The 24,879-nt window shown below is 49.6% G+C and overlaps 1 protein-coding gene across 3 annotated transcripts in view; it reads right to left on the reverse strand.

The window, feature by feature from the left end:
* LOC126533678 (protein PALS1-like) overlaps positions 1-24,695 on the reverse strand; it is a 53,717-nt gene extending 29,022 nt beyond the window's left edge. The window contains exons 1-2 of one of the 3 annotated variants that reach the window (XM_050180864.3): positions 24,512-24,691; positions 23,633-23,794 (exon numbers count right to left, since the gene is read on the reverse strand). In XM_050180864.3, coding sequence (XP_050036821.1) covers positions 23,633-23,794; positions 24,512-24,578 — 229 coding nt within the window. In that variant the 5' untranslated portion in view covers positions 24,579-24,691. Of the gene's footprint in view, positions 1-3,108; positions 3,659-23,632; positions 23,795-24,511 lie in introns of those variants that run through there. The other 2 variants (XM_050180867.3, XM_050180866.3) reach the window with 2 other exon arrangements.
* Between the last annotated feature and the right edge of the window lie 184 nt (positions 24,696-24,879).

A 24,879-nucleotide genomic window follows, 5' to 3' on the forward strand; every position in this document is an offset into this window, starting at 1 on the left:
CAAATGTTTTGTCACACAAAGCCTCTCTTTTACCCTTTTACTATATGCTGAACAAAAATAAACACACAGATTTATACCTGTGCCACACGGGCGAGGTTAATGCCATTAAAAGTTTAAGACTTTAAGTTTCTTAATGTCATTATATTTCGATCGCTGCTACACGTGCATACTTAATGACATTAAACGTTGCGATGGCGATAGCTGCAGTGACACAGTTAAGTTTGCTTGCCAATCATAATACAATAAAAATACAGTTATCTAGGAAGCAGATGTTTAAGAAATGGCCTGAGAAACATTAATCGGCGTATTGCACGTAGTTTACTTCAGGAATGTCGTTATTGGACCCAGCCATAAACTATTTGAAGCCAAAGCTAGCCCGACGGCCCATCTGTAGCATAGCCAAAGCATTGAAATTGGAAAAATAGTGCTCGCAGCTTCAGAGCTCCCAAGCAGCGATCCTGAAGAAGTTGACCATGTGCCTCCAGTTTGTTCTGGCGTATGTGCTTCTCCAAGTCAAGCATCGTCGAGAAATTCGAAGGCTTCAGTATGAGGCTAACAAGGCAAGGAGCCGCCGCCGTGTACTTGAACAGCTTCCCTTGGCTAACGCGCTCACGATTAATGCTTTAGCCGTGAGTAGGGGCAAGATTGCCTGCTGATCTCTACGAAAATAAAGTGCTCCTTTTAAAAAAGTGAAGAATATATTACTTGTTTTTACCTACAAGCTTGCTTAATATCGTGAGAATGTGGTCACTACGGTTACGGCGGGGATATTGTAAACGAGAGTACGCATTCGATGGCCAAGTGAGTTGTAATAATCGTAAGAATGCACTACACTGCGAGAAAGAGCAATATTTTAAAGAAAGTGAAGAATAGATGAATTGTTATTCACTAAGAATCCATTCAGTCTCGCCAGAATGTGGAGACACTGGGTTCTAGAGTACGCATTTGAAGGTCAAGTAAGTTACAAGAATGCATTATGTCGCGAATGGCATTAAGTTTTAATGCCATTAATCATGTCCGTGTGGCACCCCGCGAATGACATTAAAGTTTGGAATTAGCCAGTTAATGACATTTTCTGTGCCCATGTGGCAGGGGTATTAGGCACTGCAAATACTATACAATAAGCTTTTGTAGTACCTAATTGTATGGCATGTGGTCACAAATAAGTTGCAACAAATGCTTTCCTGCATTAACTTATTATCTAGATATGTATGCTAGCAAATTTACATGGGTTTGATATTACTTCATGCTTGCTGCTGGCTCAATGGACATTTGTCTCCAGCAAAGCCAGCTTTTAGGATGAGGAACCCACCATTTCGCTCACTCTGAACACGAAGATTAGATACCATGACCTATGGCCGTGTCCAAAAAACTGTTTCACGAGAGTGTTTGAACGCACCGAAGTGCACACAAACTTTTCCTGCCTTGCATACCCATCAAGAAGCAGTCAATCTTTCGACGGCCCCAACAGGCCAGAGGCAACTGGCGACGACAGCACCTGTTGCCTTTGGCTTAGCCGGTTCGGCATTACACAATGCCTGCAGCACTGAATGGCCATCATCGCACAATATGCGTATGACCCAATGTGACAGGTACGCACACAGCTGAATTCAAAGAAGCAGCCACCGACAAAAGAAAAACTCACAACCCCATTATGTCCTGCACAGCATTCTTTTTCTTTTCTACAGCACGTGCCATTCAAGCTAGACAAAACATACCGAACAAGTCTGAGCTGTTGAGAATAACTTGCGCAGAGCATCATCCTGCCCACCTTTAAGGCCCGAAACCGAGTGAACCGAGAAAGAGCAAAGAAAACTCTCCATTTTTTCTTACGGGTGTTCTCTGGCTCAACCTCACAGAAATTATTCGCGACTCAGCAGCACGGTGCTTACCAGCGGCGCTTTCGACGCGATATAAAGTCAATGACAGGAATGTCGAGGCCCCAGGCACCCGAGCAAGCGGCAAAATTCGCATATGCGTCCCGACGGGGGTGGATGAGAGGCAGACGACGGCGGCATAGCGCTGCCTTCCTACCCGCGTCCGTTTGGGCGACGCGCCGCTGCAGCTTCGGCCGAATCAAAAATACGCCACGGAATGCGCTGATTTGCGATGCGTTCAACCCGAACCGTCGCCGCTCGCTTCGCTTTTTTTCTTTTCTTTCTTTCGCTCGCTTCTGCGGCGGCGGCGTGGGTCCCATGCATCGGAGACGCAGACGACGAAGTGGGGACGACGAAGTCGAGCTCGCTCGCGCGCGCGCGCTGTTGCACGCTTCGACGCCCACAACTGCGCGCGATCCGGCTCACGCCCACTACAAAATACCGGCGTGGCGCAAAGAAGAATAAACAAGGAGGAAAGCGAGGAAGGCAGGAAGGACCCACGGCGAAAGCGGCCGGGCCAGCGGGGACGTGTTTCACGCCCCAGAAGTATGCCGGGCGCCAGAGTAGTATTGGGGTAGGGGGGGGGGGGGGGGGGGGAACGGCCGCTGTGGCACCGCTGCGATATTGCGGCGGTCCCCGCACCACACACACGGGTTGCTCAAAAGCGTGACACAGATCGGCCGGCGCGTACAAAAAGAGAAAAGAAATATCAGGGACGTGTCGCGCGACGCCGCGCGCGAAGCGACCGAGGGAGAGAATGCTACTCATCCCATTGTGCCAGCTTTCTTCTGTGCCGCGCGACTCGATCGACCATTTAATGCGGCGAGGACGCGCGCACCACTGTACGCTGCACGCATGCCAGCGCTGCTGATCGCGCAATTTGCGCCTCTCTCGCCGACGACGGGTCCCGTGTGTGTGCGTCGTCTCCCCTCTGCAAGCCGCGCGCGCGCGTCCACAGCGGCATACGTGGCCCCGGACCGAAACGGGCCTTTTGCCCGGAGGCGATGCCCATGCACGCGACGCCCTCGGCCGAGTCGGCCGTCGTGCCGGCGAAAGTTTAAGAAAAAGAACAACAAAAATAAGAGCAGGCCGGCGTGTTTTCGCTCGGACCCCGTCGGCACCGCGATGCTCAAACGGGGGTTTGAGCAACGGCGCTTTCGCAGAAAAAAAAGCAATCGCACGCTTGCCGGACGCGCGCAGAGGGCCGCGCCGTCCGCGATCCGGATCTTACCTCTCGCAAACTTGCCCCCAGGAAAGACCTGTCACCTAGGCCTGCGTACGCGGAACGGGGAATGCAGCAGGCGGTGTGACGATCGCTGCAGAGGCACTCGCGTTGTTTCACATCCGACGTGCAGCCGCCCAGCACGGACCGACCGCACGGGTCCGCATACCAGAACGCAAGGCCGCCGGCAGGCAGCACGCAAATCCAGGGGCTGGGCACTTGTTGCTCACTGCCGCAACGACCACAACGAAAAGTTGACCGAACGGAGGTTGCTTGCTGCAAGGGATTTCGAACGAAGCGGCGGCGGCGCGGAATCTTCCGCGTGATCCGGGCACAAAATCCTCGGGCGCGAAGAGTTGGTTGTGGGGGGGGAGGAGAGCTTTCCGTCGCCACGCCGTAGCTTCAGTCAAAACATTCTTCACACCGCACGCATTGTGCCACGACCCGCATTAAACAACAAAAACAACAGTTGCACCACGGAGGGCTACCAAACCCCCTCGTCGGCCACCGCGGCGGCTTCGCCCAGCTTGTGCTGCGCTTCAACGGGGCACACCTAACTTTCGTGCACCTGTCGGCAGGTGTCTCTCAGGTGAGCGGCCTGATTTTTACCGCTTGTATTTTACTTTCCTGTATTTGCGCATCAAAACTCATCCGCCAAAGTCCGATGACGGTTAACAAAAAACATTCCGTAACATTTGTGCCGAATTAATGGAACTAGAAGCAACTATTGCGACTAATTGCATTAAACCATCTCGAATATTTCACGTTGGTTTGTGCAGTGACTCGTGGCGCCACCTAGCCAAAGAGGCAGCAACGTATAGATGGCGCGGATGTACACCACGTAAAATGTATGCTCGTCTGCCACCTGCAGCTGCATACATGACAGCCGGAGCTGTACCTGTGCTTGCTATTCACGATTATGACAGCGAGGTCACCGTGCAAGTGAGGCACTTCAAGGAATATATCGCTTTGAAAATTAAATGATAGAAACCAGAAAGTGGCCGGCTTTGTTTTATAGAATGGTGGTGGAACTCGGCGTTCATGTAACTGAAATTGTACGTGTTATCGCGGAGAAAACCAATGTCGCTTAATATCTACGCCTTCCTCGCTCGTGAAGCCAATTTATAGGTGCGCACATTAACTTGTAGTGCCACGTTGCTCAACTTCTCATCCCAATTGCTTTCACTTGCCATTGAAACCACCGCTTTATCTGCCGTCCACATCTCTGGACAGCCCTTTTGTGGCGCGCTCGTTAACTTCAAAAGACAGCGTAATGCCACGGCCGATCTAATCATCTAACACTACAGCCAACGTGACCTCACCACCTCACTGGGCAACATGCTTTTCTATCAGCCGGCCAACATGTTGGCTAGTGTTGGCCAACGCTGTTTTGCCAAACCAACGCCTCGCCAAACATTGCCACACTGCAGAACAGCGCTGACAACAAGAACATGCCGTCTAGCATCGGCAACACAGACGAGTGGCTGCGTTATCTTGGTGTTAGCTATTTCAAAGAAATTAGGTATTAGTTGTATCTTGTAGTAGATATCGCAATTCTGTCACGTATGTCAGCTAGATTACTGATGAGGCGAGACTTATTCCAGAGTGATGTTAGCTAACTAACGAAATTTCGCTGCGCGTCCAAAAGTGAACAAACGCCCTCAAAACCTGTGGCGAAATGCACTCCCAAGTTCCACATTGATGACAAGTGTTAATTAGAATATCAATGCATTAATTTGGCCAAGGATATTATTGAGCACGTATTTCTCGAAACTTGTGTTGAGCGTAGTGTTTTTTTCTTTTTTTTTTTTTTTTGCTGGATGGGTGTCACTTCATAACTGTCCCGCCTTTTTCACGTTCTCAAAAGTGATTAACTGCTAGTCGGCTAACATCACTCTACAATTTGTCTTACTGAAGTAATCAGTTAATGTGACCGAATTGCGTACGCGTCGGGAGACCCGTAATAAATCAGTTAAATTGATATTAATATATATACCCCGGTTTACATCCTCTCGATCGCGTACTTAGCGGCGCGCGTTACAGTGCGTTTTATATTATTTTTTTCGTGGTGGGTTTTCGTGACGCAAGCCATAAAGACTCAACGACGTTATTTTAAGCTTAATTTCACAGCTGCTGCTTGGTGTGTGTGATGTGAAATCACAGACTGTGATGGAGACAGTCGCCTGACAAATCGATCGCGTTGCGATTGACAAAAGTTGAGAGACGAGCTGCGCCCACGTTGCATTTCAAACTCTTCTGAGGACGCGTATATCTGATAATTACGAAATTCACTTCAAGCAGGGAAAATGTGACAATTCCCTTGAGAATTGCTTTTACTACAGAGACGTAGATATTGAAGTGGCTCGATATGGTAATTACATTAATTATGAAAATTAGACTAATTTTTAAGCTAGAACGGGCGTGACAATTAATTGCGCAGCTCCCTTTCGGTGCATTCCGGGGTGAAAATGGTGGGAATTCGTTACGCTGCAGAAATTAGAGCGTCAGAATTTTGCGTGTCTGGAACCTGTTGTGAACTCCTCCGATTACGGGCTTATTACATCAGGATCAGTCGTCCGACTCTTCCGGTTAGAAAGTTAGTTAATTAGAAGAAGTTTCATAACTACTTGTCCAATTGCTACCTCGAGCCACTTTAAGATGTACATGCTTTCATGGTACAAGCTATATGCCGAGAAAATCACTCAACTGTCGCATCTTACTTGAAGGAATTTCGAACGTCTTTTCTGAAGCACCCGCTATAGACAAATGATAGCAATGATGGAGGACTGCCGCTTTATGTGGAACATGTGAAGGGCATACGATTAGGTACAACATGCTTTTTTTGTGTGATTTGTGTGACACGGTCCGTGTACTGTTGCTTTTCTTTAGCTCATTCTTTTTTTTAGTCGCACGAACCATATAGTGCAATTCGGCCTGTGGAGGTGGAATCCATGAAGAGAAGGACGTTACTTGCCCAACAAATCGCAGGTGACTGATTAAAAAAAAAAAAAAAAAAACTCACTAATCCTTAATTCTTCACGCCGAGCATGCAGTGAAGTTGTGTCTGCTTATGGAAAGGTCAAGACTTGCCTCACTTTTGAGATATCCAAAATCTGCAAAATAAATACGCTGGCGCGTTACAGGTAAGGCAATCCCGAACTGTTGAACGTACGCTTTTGGGGAACTGGCAGCTGGAACGCCCGCGTATCTTTTGTAGCACAACCCTATAAGGAGGCCGGATATCTCGAAATTGGTGCTAGATTTACGATTTCACTACTTCCAGCCGCTTCATATTCCCAATTTTCAACACGTGCCCTCAAGTCGCATGATTATATAATTCAGAGTAATTAGTGAACTTTTTTAGTTCGCTACGCGGACATTGCGGTTTGCGGCGCAAGCGGTCTTCCTCTTCCATAAATGTTCTTGAAAAGGCGGAACGATTTCCTTTCTGTCGCTGGCGATGTTAAAACAAAAAGATGTTCCAAGTACAAAAAAAGGTTAAATATTCGAGCAGAAACTTCTCTGGGAGTTGTATATACTCCGTTTCGAACATCAGGTGCAACGCTGTGGAGGCTAGAGAGATTTTTTGCAGTGGCTGCGTCCGCACTTAGAAGTAGTTTGATGTTCTTGATCGTGCGAAACTGTTCTTTACAGAGGCTCAGTATTGAATGAAGAACGTTTTAACCCTTAGAAACAAACAGAGTGTGGTATACGGTTATAATGCGTTGTATTAGATCAATTTGTTTTTCCTTGCGTTTCTTTTCAGGTTTTCTTATTGGCAACCCCTCAGTGGCTATGGTGATAAGCTGCTGAGCACGAGGTCGCGGGATCGAATCCCGGCCACGGCGGCCGCATTTCGATGGGGGCAAAATGCAAAAACACCCGTGTACTTAGATTCAGGTGCACGTTAAGGAACCCCAGGTGGTCGAAATTTCCGGAGTCCTCCACTACGGCGTGCCTTCATAATCAGAAAGTGGTTTTGGCACGTAAAACCCCATAATTATTATTATTATTATTGGCAACCCGTCGCGGCAGCCTCACGTTCAGGCTCGCGCAAGCATACGCCTTTCGGCATGCAGCGAGGCATGGACGGCACGCGCGGAGTGATACATTTTCGTCACCGAACTTCTTGCGTAGCTTCCACAGCGTTGCACGCGATGTCTGAAACGGAGTGCAAGTATGCGCAAGCATTGTGCCTCTTGCTCATCTCGACGCAGCCCCGGTGTCATTATCAATGTTATGAAACTTGATGCGACCGCGATGCAAACGATAGCGCTGCGACAACACGAACCGTTGCGGACGACGGCGCAAGGTGAGGCAAGCAAACTACTGCAAGATGGCGGTGCCACGTCCGCTATTGTCCAACGTGTCGGCCAACTGCCAAGTATAACCTTCTGCTAGAAGCTCTTAGTTTTCGAGAAATATACGTAACAGCAATACACTCTCACTGCAAATTCCGTGTACTTATTTCTGGAAATTGCTGCGAGGCGCACTGTCATTTAGCAAAAGGTACCACGGCTGCGCTTTAAAACCACGGCGCTGCAGTTTTTGCTTTTCTTTTCTTTCTTCTTCTCCGCCCTTAAACTGGCTCTCTTAACTGTACTACACGCAGAGACAAAGAAACAGCGCGCGAATGCGATCCCATAGATGAGATGAATATATATATATATATATATATATATATATATATATATATATATAGAAAACTATCAGTCATAGCTCTCGTAGTATAGCCCTCTGGGCCGTTTCCTTTTTTTTTTTTCGAAAGTAGTCCTATTAGGGTTATTATAATTACACGAAGGTACTTCGCCCTCATCAGCAGCAGTCCTTGGTATAGTTATTCTGGCGGCTAGCTTCCCACGCTATGCGTGCCGCCATCGCACCTGGTTAAGCTTTTCCTAGACGCTAGAGCTATGCGTTGTCCGCGCAACCTTGAGCGATCGGAAAGCACGTTTCCCCCTCTTGGCCGGCGGAGAAGGGATGCTTCGTTCCGGCCGCGAAGCTCTCCACATCTCTGTAAGGTGCCTTGTGGATGTCTCGCGCTGAAGATGCCCTCTCGGTGAGCGCATATTTCACCCCTCATCTTTTAAGAGGTCCAATACATACGAGCATTTGTCTAGCAAACCAGATTTTTTTTCAAGGGAATTTTCCACGTCTCAGTAATTTCTCTCGTCGTATTCGAGTGCTGATTGCCGTGTTATAGTTTGTTAACGAAGCTTTCCCTCGAGTCTAAATATTTTAAGGCAGTTTTCCTAGCCTCTAAAGCCGCTCGAGTTCGCTCTTCTCCTTGAGCGGCCATTTTTCCTAGAAAGTATGCCTTCCAACTACTCTGCCCTTAAACTGGCTCTCTCAACTACTACACGCAGAGACAAAGCAACAGCGCGCGCATTAGATCCCATAGATGAGATGAATATTTACAATTAGTATTAGGGTTATAATTATATTCGAGTGCTGATTGCCGTGCTATCGTTTGCTAACGAAGCTTTCCCTCAAGTCTAAATATTTTAAGGCAGTTTGTCGTGTGCGTATCGTGGCTACGCACGCTTATATCGCATTCCGTTTCTCTACCACGGCTGCGCTTTAAAACCACGGCGCTGCAGTTTTTGCTTTTCTTTTCTTTCTTCTTCTCCGCCCTTAAACTGGCTCTCTTAACTGTACTACACGCAGAGACAAAGAAACAGCGCGCGAATGCGATCCCATAGATGAGATGAATATATATATATATATATATATATATATATATATATATATATATATATATATATAGAAAACTATCAGTCATAGCTCTCGTAGTATAGCCCTCTGGGCCGTTTCCTTTTTTTTTTTCGAAAGTAGTCCTATTAGGGTTATTATAATTACACGAAGGTACTTCGCCCTCATCAGCAGCAGTCCTTGGTATAGTTATTCTGGCGGCTAGCTTCCCACGCTATGCGTGCCGCCATCGCACCTGGTTAAGCTTTTCCTAGACGCTAGAGCTATGCGTTGTCCGCGCAACCTTGAGCGATCGGAAAGCACGTTTCCCCCTCTTGGCCGGCGGAGAAGGGATGCTTCGTTCCGGCCGCGAAGCTCTCCACATCTCTGTAAGGTGCCTTGTGGATGTCTCGCGCTGAAGATGCCCTCTCGGTGAGCGCATATTTCACCCCTCATCTTTTAAGAGGTCCAATACATACGAGCATTTGTCTAGCAAACCAGATTTTTTTTCAAGGGAATTTTCCACGTCTCAGTAATTTCTCTCGTCGTATTCGAGTGCTGATTGCCGTGTTATAGTTTGTTAACGAAGCTTTCCCTCGAGTCTAAATATTTTAAGGCAGTTTTCCTAGCCTCTAAAGCCGCTCGAGTTCGCTATTCTCCTTGAGCGGCCATTTTTCCTAGAAAGTATGCCTTCCAACTACTCTGCCCTTAAACTGGCTCTCTCAACTACTACACGCAGAGACAAAGCAACAGCGCGCGCATTAGATCCCATAGATGAGATGAATATTTACAATTAGTATTAGGGTTATAATTATATTCGAGTGCTGATTGCCGTGCTATCGTTTGCTAACGAAGCTTTCCCTCAAGTCTAAATATTTTAAGGCAGTTTGTCGTGTGCGTATCGTGGCTACGCACGCTTATATCGCATTCCGTTTCTCTACCACGGCTGCGCTTTAAAACCACGGCGCTGCAGTTTTTGCTTTTCTTTTCTTTCTTCTTCTCCGCCCTTAAACTGGCTCTCTTAACTGTACTACACGCAGAGACAAAGAAACAGCGCGCGACTATCGCGGACAACAAAAACCGACTATCGCGGACAACATGAGTCTCTTTCCACGTAAGTGTGAGGCTCAGAGGAGGAGCTGTGGCGCTTGAAAGTAGCCTGGGGCCTGACGAACCAACCGACTGAGCTATCTTTCCGGGCAACATCGAAGGGTCACGAGTTCAAATCACCTGTTATGTACCGTTTTTTTTTTTTTTTTTTTTCCGCCCCTTTTTCTTTCTTTTTTTTCTTTCTTTTAATGTCTTTTCCTTTATTTTATCACTGTACGGGAACCCTCCTAAAAAAAAAAAAAAAAAAAAAAAAAGATATATATCTTCAAATATGTAAGGCCTCACATGTGCAGGTCATAAATACGAGGTTCTCTAGCCGAGTGCCATCCATGCGGTATAACCGAGCTCAGATTGGTCCACCTTGACTGACCAAGTAGGGCACCACTGTAGGTTAAATGAGGCGTACAACTCCTGCGGGACCCGCCGTGGTTGCTCAGTGGTTATGGTGTTAGACTGCTGAGCACGAGGTCGCGGGATCGGACCCCGACCACGGCGGCCGCATTTCGATGGGGGCGAAATGCGAAAACACCCGTGTACTTAGAATTAAGTGCACGTTAAAGAACCCCAGGTGGTCGAAATTTTCGGAGTCCTCCACTACGGCGTGCATAATCAGAAAGTGGTTTTGTCACGTAAAACCCCATAAATTAATTTTTAATTTAACTCCTACGGGGACGGTAGAGTATCCGTCTCCAGTGCAAGAGGACCGTGATTCAAATCCCGGTGCCGCGCTATTCTCCACCGGAAAATACAAAAAAAAAAAAAACCGTGTGTTGAGAAAATTGCACAAACAGGCCTGGAGTGCGGCCTAATCCCGGTGACCAGAACCGGTAACGCACTCTCTCACCAGAGCAGGATTGGCCACCCTGGTGCAGTACTTGGCCACAACCTCCTATATGAATACAACAATCGAACCCCGGCCCTCAGTCCCCAGCAGCCGCGAAGCAACTGACCACGGCGGCGGTCAGATCTGTGACGCTGCAGAGGGTGCTAAGAATACCTGGCTCCGGACAGGCCGCCATTGGAATGTGAACCTGGCAACGTTTAACGTTAGAACGCTATCTAGTGAGGCGAGTCTAGCAGTGTTATTGGAGGAATTAGAGGGTAGTAAATGGGATATAATAGGACTCAGTGAGGTTAGGAGGACAAAAGAAGCATATACAGTGCTAAAAAGCGGGCATGTACTGTGTTACCGGGGCTTAGCGGAGAGACGAGAACTAGGAGTCGGATTCCTGATTAATAAGGAAATAGCTGGTAACATACAGGAATTCTATAGCATTAACGAGAGGGTGGCATGTCTTGTTGTGAAACTTAATAAGAGGTGCAAAATGAAGGTTGTACAGGTCTACGCTCCTACATCTAGTCATGATGACCAGGAAGTCGAAAGCTTTTATGAAGACGTAGAATCGGCGATGGGTAAAGTCAAAACAAAATACACTATACTGATGGGCGACTTCAATGCCAGGGTAGGCAAGAAGCAGGCTGGAGACAAGTCAGTGGGGGAATATGGCATAGGCTCTAGGAATAGCAGAGGAGAATTATTAGTAGAGTTTGCAGAACAGAATAATATGCGTATAATGAATACCTTTTTCCGCAAGCGGGTTAGCCGAAAGTGGACGTGGAGGAGCCCGAATGGTGAGACTAGAAATGAAATCGACTTCATACTCTGCGCGAACCCTGGCATCATTCAAGATGTAGACGTGCTCGGCAAGGTACGCTGCAGTGACCACAGGATGGTAAGAACTCGAATTAGCCTAGACTTGAGGAGGGAACGAAAGAAACTGGTACACAAGAAGCCAATCAATGAGTTAGCGGTAAGAGGGAAACTAGAGGAATTCCGGATCAAACTACAGAACAGGTATTCGGCTTTAACTCAGGAAGAGGACCTTAGTGTTGAAGCAATGAACGACAATCTCATGGGCATCATCAGGGAGTGCGCAATAGAAGTCGGTGGTAACGCCGTTAGGCAGGAAACCAGTAAGCTATCGCAGGAGACGAAAGATCTGATCAAGAACCGCCAATGTATGAAAGCCTCTAATCCTACAGCTAGAATAGAACTGGCAGAACTTTCTAAGTTAATCAACAAGCGTAAGACAGCGGACATCAGGAACTATAATATGGATAGAATTGAACAGGTTCTCAGGAAAGGAGGAAGCCTAAAAACAGTGAAGAAGAAACTAGGAATAGGCAAGAATCAGATGTGTGCGTTAAGAGACAAAGCCGGCAATATCGTTACTAATATGGACGAGATAGTTCAAGTGGCTGAGGAGTTCTATAGAGATTTATACAGTACCAGTGGCACCCACGACGATAGTGGAAGAGAGAATAGCCTAGAGGAATTCGAAATCCCACAGGTAACGCCAGAAGAAGTAAAGAAAGCCTTAGGAGCTATGCAAAGGGGGAAGGCAGCTGGGGAGGATCAGGTAACAGCAGATTTGTTGAAGGATGGTGGTCAGATTGTTCTAGAGAAACTGGCCACCCTGTATACGCAATGCCTCATAACCTCGAGCGTACCGGAATCTTGGAAGAACGCTAACATAATCCTAATCCATAAGAAAGGGGACGCCAAAGACTTGAAAAATTATAGACCGATCAGCTTACTGTCCGTTGCCTACAAAGTATTTACTAAGGTAATCGCAAATAGAATCAGGAACACCTTAGACTTCTGTCAACCAAAGGACCAGGCAGGATTCCGTAAAGGCTACTCAACAATAGACCATATTCACACTATCAATCAAGTGATAGAGAAATGTGCAGAATATAACCAACCCTTATATATAGCTTTCATTGATTACGAGAAAGCGTTTGATTCAGTCGAAACCTCAGCAGTCATGGAGGCATTACGGAATCAGGGTGTAGATGAGCCATATGTAAAAATACTGGAAGATATCTATAGCGGCTCCACAGCCACCGTAGTCCTCCACAAAGAAAGCAACAAAATCCCTATAAAGAAAGGCGTCAGACAGGGAGATACGATATCTCCAATGCTATTCACAGCATGTTTACAGGAGGTATTCAGAGGCCTGGAGTGGGAAGAATTGGGGATAAAAGTTGATGGAGAATACCTTAGCAACTTGCGATTCGCTGATGATATTGCCTTGCTTAGTAAGTCAGGAGACCAATTGCAATGCATGCTCACTGACCTGGAGAGACAAAGCAGAAGGGTGGGTCTGAAAATTAATCTGCAGAAAACTAAAGTACTGTTTAACAGTCTCGGAAGAGAACAGCAGTTTACGATAGGTAGCGAAACACTGGAAGTGGTAAGGGAATACATCTACTTAGGGCAGGTAGTGACCACGGATCCGGATCATGAGACTGAAATAACCAGAAGAATAAGAATGGGTTGGGGTGCGTTTGGCAGGCATTCTCAAATCATGAACAGTAGGTTGCCACTATCCCTCAAAAGGAAAGTGTACAACAGCTGTGTGTTACCAGTACTCACATATGGGGCAGAAACCTGGAGGCTTACGAAAAGGGTTCTGCTGAAATTGAGAACGACGCAACGAGCTATGGAAAGAAGAATGATGGGTGTAACGTTAAGGGATAAGAAAAGAGCAGATTGGGTGAGGCAACAAACGCGGGTAAACGACATCTTAGTTGAAATCAAGAAAAAGAAATGGGCATGGGCCGGACATGTAATGAGGAGGGAAGATAACCGATGGTCACTAAGAGCTACGGACTGGATTCCAAGAGAAGGGAAGCGTAGCAGGGGGCGGCAGAAAGTTAGGTGGGCAGATGACATTAAGACGTTTGCAGGGACAACATGGCCACAATTAGTACATGACCGGGGCAGTTGGAGAAGTATGGGAGAGGCCTTTGCCCTGCAGTGGGCGTAACTAGGCTGATGATGATGATGATGATGACTTCTTTGCGTACTCTTACAAAATGACCAGTAAGGTCCCTTTAGCTAAAGGAGCATTTACGTGACATTATCGACTTTGTCACGTTTTTTTCCCCCTTAAATAAGTACAGACCCTCCGAACACTCAAAAGAAAGAGAATACCGGCAAATGTGAAAGCGCCCCAAATAATTTGCTGTAATATTTGTTTCCACGAACCGCTTTCTGTTTTGTTATCCAGGAGATGGGTGTGACATGACGTCATGATACACCGGCTGGCTCCTTCCCGCGATCGATGCGATTTTTACACGCGAGCGCAGAAAAAAAAAATGCGCGCAGCAGTTTTTATCTCTTGCTTTATTTACCCGCAGCGGTTGCTAAGTGGCTACGGCGTTGCGCTGCTAAGCACGAGGTCGCGGGATCGACTCCCGGCCGCGGCGGTCGCATTTCGATGGTGGCGCGAAATGCAAGAACATCCGTGTATCGGGTGCACATCAGAGCAACCGAGGTGGTCAAAATAAATTCGGAGCCTCCAACTACGATGCGCCTCGTAATGAGATCGTGGTTTTGGCGGGTAGAACCTCAGAACTCAATTTTTTATTTGTTTGTTTATAATTAGAGCCCCTATACCTAGCCTCACTGCTGCACGACGTCAGCGAAATTTTCTCAGTGTAATGACGTCATGATAGTATGACGCCAAGGTCGTCATTTCATGGTCAACTTCAGCACCGAATTAAAGGGACACGAAATAAGAACATTAAATTAGTTTAGACAGGTAAAGTAATATTTCCTAATTTCACGACGGTAATAGGTTGATTATTAGACGATGGCGGTCACAGTTTCGTTTTTTTTCGCGCGCGCGCGGCGCCAAACCTGAGCAACGGTACGTCAGTGTGACGTCACAGATTCCAAGGCACCTTTTTTCATATTTGGGACGTTGTGGCTGCACAAAAGTTCTTGAAACTTGCCATGTTCAATCTCTGGATCCTTTAGAATACATTGCATGCCGTCCAACTTTATCAATAAACAATTAACTATAGGGCCCCAAGCAGACGCCCCCGAAAATCCATGACGTCACGTCGAGCAAGTGCGGGAACTTCAAGGCCATTTCGCCACCAGGCCGTCTTTCGTGTTTGCTTGTTTTGTGGCTTACCAAAAATACAGTAAGAGTGGTTTTTAAAGCGGAACAACTTTCTTTGCCTCTTTCGCCCGTTTTCGTGGTTTGTCGGTGATCGGACTCGGCAAGGAAGACGTTCGTTCGTTTGTTCGTTTGTTCGTTCGTTCGTTCTATTCGCTTACATTGACAGTAATCGCAGACGGTTTCTGCACAAATTCGTTTGGTATTGTATGGAAGGGCACTTTACTAATACAGCTCAAATATTTTTCCCCCTTTCGTATCCCCCTAAAATACCTCAAGTTTCCCAACCTTCATACTTGCGAAGTGCAATCATTCGCGTGCGAAAAGAGTGCGTTCGAGTTCCCGCAGCTTCGAAAATATGTGTCGCCATACTCTCAAAAGGTAATTAGCGAAATTTTGTGCAATGTATTCGCGATTAGCGCGCCAACACATGTCCGCCGCTGCTTATATGAAGTTCGGTCGGTAAAATTATCGTTTTTCTTTTTCTTGAATCCCTCCCCCCCCAAAAAGAAACAAAAAAAACAAGAGATCTACTAATCTGAGACCAGTTATTGCGGAAACGTGCGGTAAATATCCACGACGGTGTCTTTTGCGAATCCGTCTGTATTGGCAAGCTTATATTTCCGAAACGGCAACTGTACTGTTTGTCGCTGTACTTCGGTCGTCTTCTGCCAAGCGGAAAGCCTTTTAAGAGGAAGCTCTGGGTCGGGAAAGAGAGAGAGAAAAGAAGAATGCAGAGAAAGGCCGGGAGCTAGTTAACCAGAGGCAGTTCCGGTTGGCTACCCTGCACGGGGGAAGGGTGAAGGGGGATAAAAAGAGAAAGAGAGCGGAAGGGGGACATAGAGAGAAAGAGAGACTAGCACGAATAAAGCGCGTACACTATAGAGCGGTAGGGGGCGGCATCCTTAAAGTCTATCGTGAAGCCCCGTAGGCCGCAGGAACCTTAGATTCCATCTGAATTCAATGGGAACGGAGAAATAGTATTGTTCGGCATCAACTGCAGATATCTCACGAGGTTTGTCGCACTTAAAATGTTAAAATCTACCGACAGCAGGGAGCAGCCATTTTTTTTCAAAGCCAGGCTTGTTAGTACGACGACATGTACTCACCAAGTTCTAAGATTAAAGGTATTAAGATTAAGGGAACACAGTACTCGCGTCGAGGGTTCACTTAATCCTAATCCTGTTCACGCTCTGTTTGCAATAGCAGTTTTTTTTATTTATTTATTTAGGCCAGCAGTCTGCTTATCTTACAAAATGCGCTGAAAACTGAATAAAGCAAGCATCAGTCATGCACCTCGGCAACTAAGCAGCAGAAAATATAATTTTATTAATTGCAACTAGTAACACATATAAAGCGAACAAGATTGATGCCTTATACAGGGATCTGAAATATACATACCACTGATTTGTGATTAAGACTTTTGCAAAAGCCTCGTAAACGTTGTAACACTTTCAGGTAAGCTATGAACTCGCATGTCACATTTGTCCGCTTCGGATGCTCTAGCGGATGCAGCTTACAGAACTGCGCGATATATCTGGGTTTTGGTGCAGAGTTACAGATTTGTAAACTTTATTGCTTTAATAATTCCTTTTTCAGAACCTTTTGACTTCAGGCAATTTTTTGTAAAGAAAAGTGTGAGGCCGTAAAAATGAAAATGTCGCTTCTAGTATACGCTCGGTAGAATTGAGATTGTTCTCTCGAACGCAACAAATGTCATTCTAACCTGTCCAGCGGTTGGCTCATAAAAGCATGTCCGCATTTCACACATGCATTTGAATGGGGAAGTCGGATTCGGCCGCGGTGTTGGTTGGTTGTTTCTCGGTGAAATGGCGCAATTAATTGGCCCACTCAGAGATCGGTCTTGGATCAAGAGGGGCGAGGGTTACATACTACTACTACTAAGACATAAGACAGATTTAGATAGCGTCCCCTAATCTAAAACTCTCTTACACGTATCTTCTTTGTGTTCGCGTTCCTTAGCGCTTGTTATGATGTCTAAGTCCCTTTATAGCAACCTAATGTTAAGGTGAATTAATCTGTGAATAAAAAGGGGGAAAAGAGGGCCAAGAAGAACGGGAAAGTTTTAGCGCGCAATCCTTTTTGTCTCGCCTAGAAAATTGCAGATGGTGTCACGTATGCTCCCGTGCCTAAAACCGAGGCAAAGCTTCCTCTTGTCTTCTTCCTTTAAGACATCGCACTGAAATCAGTCAATCAATAAATAAATAAGCACGAACGTTTGCCGCGCACAACTCCCTTTTCGAGCGTCCTGGAAGCCGGCTTTCCCAATTTGCCCGCGCGCGTTGGTAGAAAACCACCTCTTCGACACGTGGAAACGTTACAGGCTGAAGCGACTTAAATAGGGAGCGCATAATTTGTTTTCAATCAACGATTGCTCGTGGCATTCCAGGCCGAACGTGACGTGTCAATATATGAATACTCAGGCGGCTACGTAGCTGTCAAACCTTTCGTGGCCCAGCGCTCGACATTTCGTCTCGTATAACACTTTTACGTTCGGTAGAAATGCTGATCAGCTGGACGCTAGATCAGTTTAGACCGGCGAAATGATATTTCAAAACTACCTTTTCATTCTGTTGACGGGAAACAAACACACAAAAAGCATTGAGAAAAGTAAGGCCAAGCCTCCCCTCCCTTCAGTTAAATTCGCGCGAAACCTTCGTCGCTGGTACATCAGTGTAACGACGAGGATTCGGAAATGTTTTCTCGTGTTTCTCGTCACATTTACTAGAGCTCAATAACGTTTTCACTCACTCACTCGCTCGCTAACTCTCTCGCTCGCGAACTCACTCACTCATTTTGGATTTGATTGGATTTTGGATTGTTTCGGCGTAGGTTAACGCTTCCGAAACTTACCAGGCCAAGCACTTCACAGTGTTATGTACCGACGCGCCGCAGTGGCCTTAGTATAGCTACGGCGTTGCGTTGCTAATAATCACGAGGTCGGGGGATCGAATCCCATGATCTAATCCCGCATTTCGATGGGGGTGAAATGCGATAACGTCCGCGTACACCGCTCACTGGGTGCACATGGTCGAAGCTAACCCGGAGCTTCACTCACTGCGGCTTGCCTCGTAATCAGATCGTGTTTTTGGCCCGATCTGATAACTCGATAATTGAAAAAAAAAAAAGAAAGTTGCGATGTACCGCTCTCTCAGGGCTATGGACCACACCCGGTGTACCGTGAAGGCCCAATGTGGGCTTTAAATAAATGTTTTTTTATTATTATTATCATTGCGACAGCAATTATATGGATCGCATTTCTGCCGTTGCCGCAATGTCCCGTATAAATTCGGAACTCGACAACATCGTCGCCGCACGCCGTGTGCTGTATGTGCGAGCGAAACTTGCGAGGGCCACCCTACGATCGCGGCTCAATCTCGAGCGCACAAGGGAGGAAAGCGGGGAGGAAGCGCGCCGTCTTCCGTCGCACGCGAGGCACCGGGAGGAGGAGAAGGACGGGGCGGGGGCGTTCTACTCCTTTAGGTATTCTGCATCCACAGGGACGAACTTCGACTCAAAATAGATTTTTAAGCTAGTATATGTGCCGTAAATTAATTAATCAAACGTCAATTAGTGATTTTTGTTAATTAGCCGATTATGCATTTCGGTTTCTCGTGCAACTAATGCGCGCCTGTTTGAGTAATCCAGCTCAACTACTAGAACTGTGCTATCAGCCAAATGCGATTTTTAAAAAAAAAATCCGTATTGTATAACAAAATCGAAAGTCCGGTATATTCCGGCCCTGGCCTTGGAAATGTATTGTATTGCATCATTGATTTCGCAGGAGGGGGGAAGCTTAGAAAAGTAAATCCGCTGTACACTAACGATTGTTGCTGTCGACTCCCTTGCATATCGGCAGACAGGCAGAAAAACAGTCGTTGCAAATAAAACATGGCCCCTGACGTGGTTCCCGGAAAGGGGTAAATTGTAAATTTGTAATCCGAACCGAAAAAGTGTTCGTCGATCCCGGGTTCGGTTCACGAACCAAGACGAATTTTCTTGTTTTCATCCGCAAAGATTTCTTTCGTAAAAAGAAAAATTCCGCAGTGGGCTAGTTGGTCCGACATACTTAACACTATTGCGCAGAGCGACTAAGCTCATGTCGTGCGTTGTTTTCTCGCTCAAGTCCTGTCCCTTAGTCGCTCTGCGCAACACTGTTAAGTATCTATTTCCTAGAAACCCGCATAAGTTTTCTTGGTAGCTTCGTGATACTTTTGGGCTTATGACAATATTATCTTGCACACGAATACCAAGAACATAAGAAATAAAAAAAAATGTCTTTCATTTTCTTTCTTCCTTTCTTTCTTGTTTTAAAGTTTACCGTCGACAAGAAACACGATAGCAATGACGGCACCTTAGCAACGTAGCCTATTGCAGTATGCCTCGATGAACTTGTGGAACGCAGCGGTAAATATACGCCGTAGTCAAACTTAACTGCGCCAAACCATTACAAAATTGAGAACTGTCGTCTGAAACGCAATATGACGAACAGGGAATTCAAGGATCTAGCATGTAGGCAATGAAGTGGAATGGCGGCGAGAAGTAAAAACGGTCAGTTGACCCCATTCCTCTCCCCCCCCTCCTTTTATATATATATATATATATATATATATATATATATATATATATATATATATATATATATATATATATATATATATATATATAGAGAGAGAGAGAGAGAGAGAGAGAGAGAGAAATAAGCAAATGTTAAGACGCAGTGAGGCCGAACCAGTAAATGTTAGGTTAGGTCACGGTGCAAGATTTACCATATCTTACGCCGTGAGTTAGGTACTTTTTCTCCAGAATTCGCTTTCTTTTTTTCAATCTTTTACTTTTCGTGCTCACGCAAGGCTTGCTATGCATTCACACATTTCATTTTCGTGCGGCCGAAACCCGGAGAAATAAAAGCATTACAACGACAACCGTTTCCCTGGTATTTGCATTTATCTTTGCTACTATCTATCCTCAACAGCCAATTGGTTTGTGCCATATCCTGGGGACAACTGACATTCTGCCTTTTTTTTATCTTCTGAATTTTGTCGTTGTTATCTGTAAGGACTGAATAGTAAATGAAGGTTGTCTCAATTACTGAGCTCTAAATGCGTGCTCAATTAAAGGAGTATATTAACATGAACATAAAATTTCCACATAACATAACATTAACATTTCCGACTTGTCTTTTTTTTTTGCGTTATATGTAGGTCGAAGCCCTCTAAACGTTATACAGAAACGGCACGTCAGAGTGTCATAAATAATTTACTTAAATGATAGTTTCTACCGAACAGTTTCGGTATTCAGGAGGTGGACGTGCCATGCCACCATGCTACAGTCGCTTATGACGTCATGGCTCATGACGTTTTAATACACTGGCTGGCTCGCTCCATTCCTGTGATCGCCGCGGCTGCCACATGCGGGTGCCGCCATGATTGAACGAGCCGAGCGCACTCGTTCACTTCTTTATGAGCAACGTCATCATACCTAGCTTTACCGCTACACGACAGTAAATGTTGCTGTGACCATAATGACGTCACGATAATGTCGATGGCGCCAGGTCCGGCCTGGACAATCAAATGGTATACGCACGAGATAAGACTATAGTCGGCTATAGTTAGTTTGTGCAGGTTCAACTTTGTAGGGACACTGATCTGTACTATAGTATAGATCACTGCGTAGGTATGGCACGAAATAAGACAAACACGAGTAGACGACAGGACAGGTGCCCTTCCCATCCTTGATAGGCGCCGCGGTGTTAGGCGTTCATCTTCAGCGCCGGCCTTTGTCCTGCGCTTTTAGCGTTCCTTGTCTATCGGCGCTTTGCACTGAAGGTGAGTCCTCCGTTTCGTAACAATCGTTTTGCTACCTTCTAGCCGTTTATATGGGCAAGAAACGTGTCCAGAACTTCGAAGATAAGCCTCCGAATTCCTTCAGCTGATTCTTGGCCAACCGCTTAGGAGGTTAAGCGCCACAGTTTCATGTGATCATCATCATCATCAGACAACGTGTGTAATACAGAGAAGAAGAAGAAGAAGGTGATGGCCTCTGGGCCAGGCCGCCGCGGAAGTCATCGGGCTTCGGTCGCCAGCTGTCGTCGCTCGCACACAGAACGCACCACCGATGTCGTCGGCGGCGAGGGCATCGACCGCGCCGATGCGACCGAGGTCGTGCTCGCGGGCTCGCCGCCCGATCTCACGGCACACCCGTCGCGCAGCGACGCGGACACGGCCGGCGACTCGGCCACCTGGTGCCGCACCTTCGCCATGACACGTAGCATCGCCGAGCACGGCACGGGCAACACCTACAGCATGGCCGCCGACAAGATGGACTCGCTGGCCGAGAAGACGTACACGCTGACACCCGGGCTCGGCGACTCCACCTACACGCTCGGAGACAAGGCACCGACGACGACGATGACGACCACGGGTGCGCCGGCGACGACCACGATCCCGGATCCTTTCTCGGGAACGCCCGACACGAGCTACATGTACCTCTCGGAGACGACCAACACGTACACCGTGGCGCCTTCGACGAGACGGCCGCAGCAACCGCTCGTAGAATGGGAAAGACGCGGTCGTTCGCCCCGCAACCACCACAGGTCCAGGAGAACCAGGGAGCGGAGTAGACCGCTGACCGGAGGACCGCTGCTCCTCACGCGTCGCCAGCTGCTCTGCTACCCCGTGGTCGTGTCGGCGGCGCTGGGCACCCTGGCGGCGCTCCTGGCCGTCGCGCCTCGGATGTCCGCGGCGCGTCGGGACGGCGACAACGACGTCCATCAGCTGCGGCGTCACTCGCACCTGCTGCAGGGAGGCCTGCTCTCCGAGCAACGTCGCATCGCGGGAGCTCGCTGCTCTTCGGCGCCGTGCCGTCGAGACGGCGCCTACCTGAGCCGGCACCTGGCGCTCAAGGAGGCGTCGCCCTGCAAGGACTTCGAGCGGTACGCGTGCCGCGGCTGGAGGGCCCGAAACGCGGCCGCCCGATCGGCGGACGAGGACCAAGTTCTGCAGCTGGAGCAGCAAGCCTTCCACTGGCTCCGCGGCCGCAAACCGCTGGGACCGCTTCTCGAGAAGTGCGTCCGAGAGAAGCAGGACGGAGACCGACAGTTGGCCGACTACCTGCTGCCCGCCGCCACGCTGGGAGACTTCCCGTTCTCCGGTTCCCGCGCCGGGTCCGTCGCCATCTGGCGCGCGGCGGCGCGCGTTCTCACGTATTCCGGCTGCGCGGCGCTCCTGTCCGTGCACGTCAAGTCGGACGGATCGCTCGCCCTGGGACTGCCGGACACGCTAAGCGACGACGGCGACATGAACGCGGTGGAGAGCGCCTACCGCGCGCTCGCCACTTCCGTCAAAGGTCTGACCGGCGCCAAGGGCGAAGGAGCCGTGCGCTTTGCCCTGCGCGTGGAGAGGGCCGCGTACTACGGCGCCGGCGGCGGCGCGTCGGCCAAGGTCGTCGCGTCGCAGTTGGGCGAGCTGTGGGCTTTCATCAGCCAGGTGCGCCGAGGACTGCCCAGCGGCGCGTCGGTGACCCTGCTGTCGCCGAGTTACGTGCGACGCTTGCGCGACATCGTACACCGCTCTCCGCCGGACGCGGCGCTCAACTACCTGGCGCTGAGGCTGCTGTACCGGGCGGCGCCGCTGAATCCGCCGGGACCGCTCCTGGATGTCTACGCCAAGCACACGGGGCGCCGCGAGCGGTGGCGACAGTGCTTCGGCGTCGCCCTGTCCTTCGCGCCGACGCTTGTGCTGGAGGCGGCACGAGCCGTGACGGGCGCCGCGTTCCTCGCGGAGGAGGCGGCCGAGCTGGTGAACGCGGTCCGGCACCAAGTGATGGACCTCATGGTCGAAACGCCGCTGCTGGGCGACGCCGCGGGGCACCTGGCCGTCCTGCGCAGGGCTAGGCTGCAGCTGTTCGGCCCGCCGTGGTCGCAGAACCCGAAGGCCGTGTCGCTCTTCGAAGACGCCCTCCCGCGGCCCAAGGGCGGGCAGGCGGCGCTGCGCTCTTGGGCCGCGATCGCCGCGTACGAACTCGACTCCCGCGCGTCGCGCGAGTCCTGGCCCGCGCGCTGGGCCCTGCAGCGCACGTGCGTGCTGGACGCGGCATCCGGAAGACTAGCCCTGCCGCCCCTGCTGCTCAACGAGTCTACGCCGGGCGGCGTGGTCGGGGCTCTGCAGTTCTCGCGCGCGGGAGCCCGGCTCGCCAGCTGCCTTCTGCGGTCGCTGCTGGCGCTCGAACCCACGGCTCTGCCACCGCTGCCGCCGACGGCGGCGGCGCACGTCCGACGCGCCCGGTCCTGTCTAGACGCGCAGAAACGCAGTGACGACGTGCGGGAGGCCCTGCCCGTGTGGGCAGGCCTGCGGCCGGCGCTGCACATCTTCAAGGAACGCGGCGGCGGGAGCCTGTCGTTCGAGGGCCTGCCGGAACTGAGCGGCGTCCAGCTGTTCTTCGTCTACTGGGCCCTGGACCAGTGTAGCGCTACGGAGGCACCGGGCGGCACTTCCAAGAGCGTCATCAACGCGGCCGCTGCCAACGAACCTGCGTTTCACGAAGCGTTCCTCTGCACGCCCCAGAGCCCGATGAACCCTTTGCCCCACTGCGACCTGTGGCGCTCCGGTGGCCACCCGTGATGAAGGGGGCTTTCGTCAACGACTTCAACCTCGCGCTACGCGCGCTACTTTAGTGCATGCATGCGAGCTTTAAACCGTCTGCGCGCGAAACAAAAAAAAAAAAAAAAAGTTTCTCACCTAGTCGTGGCCGCCTCCGCACCCGAAGGCACACCGTCCGGGAGCGGATGCATTGGTGGATGTGCGTAATCACCTCGTTGTGGGTGCAGTTGTCCAAGGAGCGTCCGTTCACCTCGAGAATCTCGTCCCCAACTTCCAGGTCTGCGCGGTCCGCGGGCGATCCTGGTACGACGGTGAGGGAAGGACATGGCAGGACACACAAACACACGCACGTTGACCGGCCACCTCACATCGGCCGACGCAACAAGGGAAGCATGCGAACCGCGTGTATTCTTTCTTCGCCGCGACGCTGCCAAAATAGCAATACATGAAAAGAGGAGGGAATGACTCCCTTTCCTTCCCCGGGACTCGCACAGCGCGACGCACGTGTTGGAGGAAGCTGAACGCCATCCCATCGATCCCTACTAGAGCGGCGGCCGCTAAGAGACGTCACGTGACCTCCTCTTCCCTCCTTTCCCTATGAAAAGCTGAAGCAGCGAGCGCGCGCGAGAGAGAGCGCTCGGTTGCGCCGACGCGCGTGCGATGTTGGGAAGCCGAGCGGGGGAATAAAAGGAGGCTCTTTCAGCGCGGGTGTTCGCGCAGAAGCAAAACGGAGCCGCGGAGACGGACCGCGCGCTCCTCTCGGAGTGCTTGTACACACCAAGCAAAGCTTCGCGAAAAGCGAGCCCATAAACAAAATATTCTAGCGGCTCGGCAATTTGCGCTGTTGCGTCTAAGTCACGGTCGAATGCGCGCGCGCGCAAACGCGAGTCCCGGGGAAAACCCTCGTATTGACGTCGTCGTGGTGTGCAGTGCGTGCAAAAGAGAGAGAGAAAAAAAAAATAAGACTGCGACGTGCCGACGATCGAGTGGAAGGCTGTCGGCCTCCTGCACACGTACCGTATAGCCGTATGCGGCGGTCGGTGGTCTCCACGATCACGATGACGTATCCGCCGAGGTCCACCATGGTTGGTGCGCCGCCGCTAGGAGAACAACGCGAGCGGGCCTGGACGGGGCGACGCCGCCGCGGCGAGCAGCATCGCCCGCGTGTTAGGCCTAGCGCGGTGGCTTCTCTTCTCTCCTTGGCGACCGCTAAGCCGCCGCCGCGCCCCCTCGGCCGACTACGCATGCGCGCGCGCCGTGCCGCTCGCGGCCTCTCGCGTCAGAGGCGCGAACAACGCGCAGGGCCGACGGTCAATGGATTCGCGAGCGAGCGGCCGGAGCGCGTTGCAGCCGCGTCCTTCGGTCGATCCGAAGCGCGCGCCTCT

This window comes from Dermacentor andersoni, chromosome 7, assembly GCF_023375885.2.
Source record: "Dermacentor andersoni chromosome 7, qqDerAnde1_hic_scaffold, whole genome shotgun sequence".
NCBI lineage: Eukaryota > Metazoa > Arthropoda > Arachnida > Ixodida > Ixodidae > Dermacentor > Dermacentor andersoni.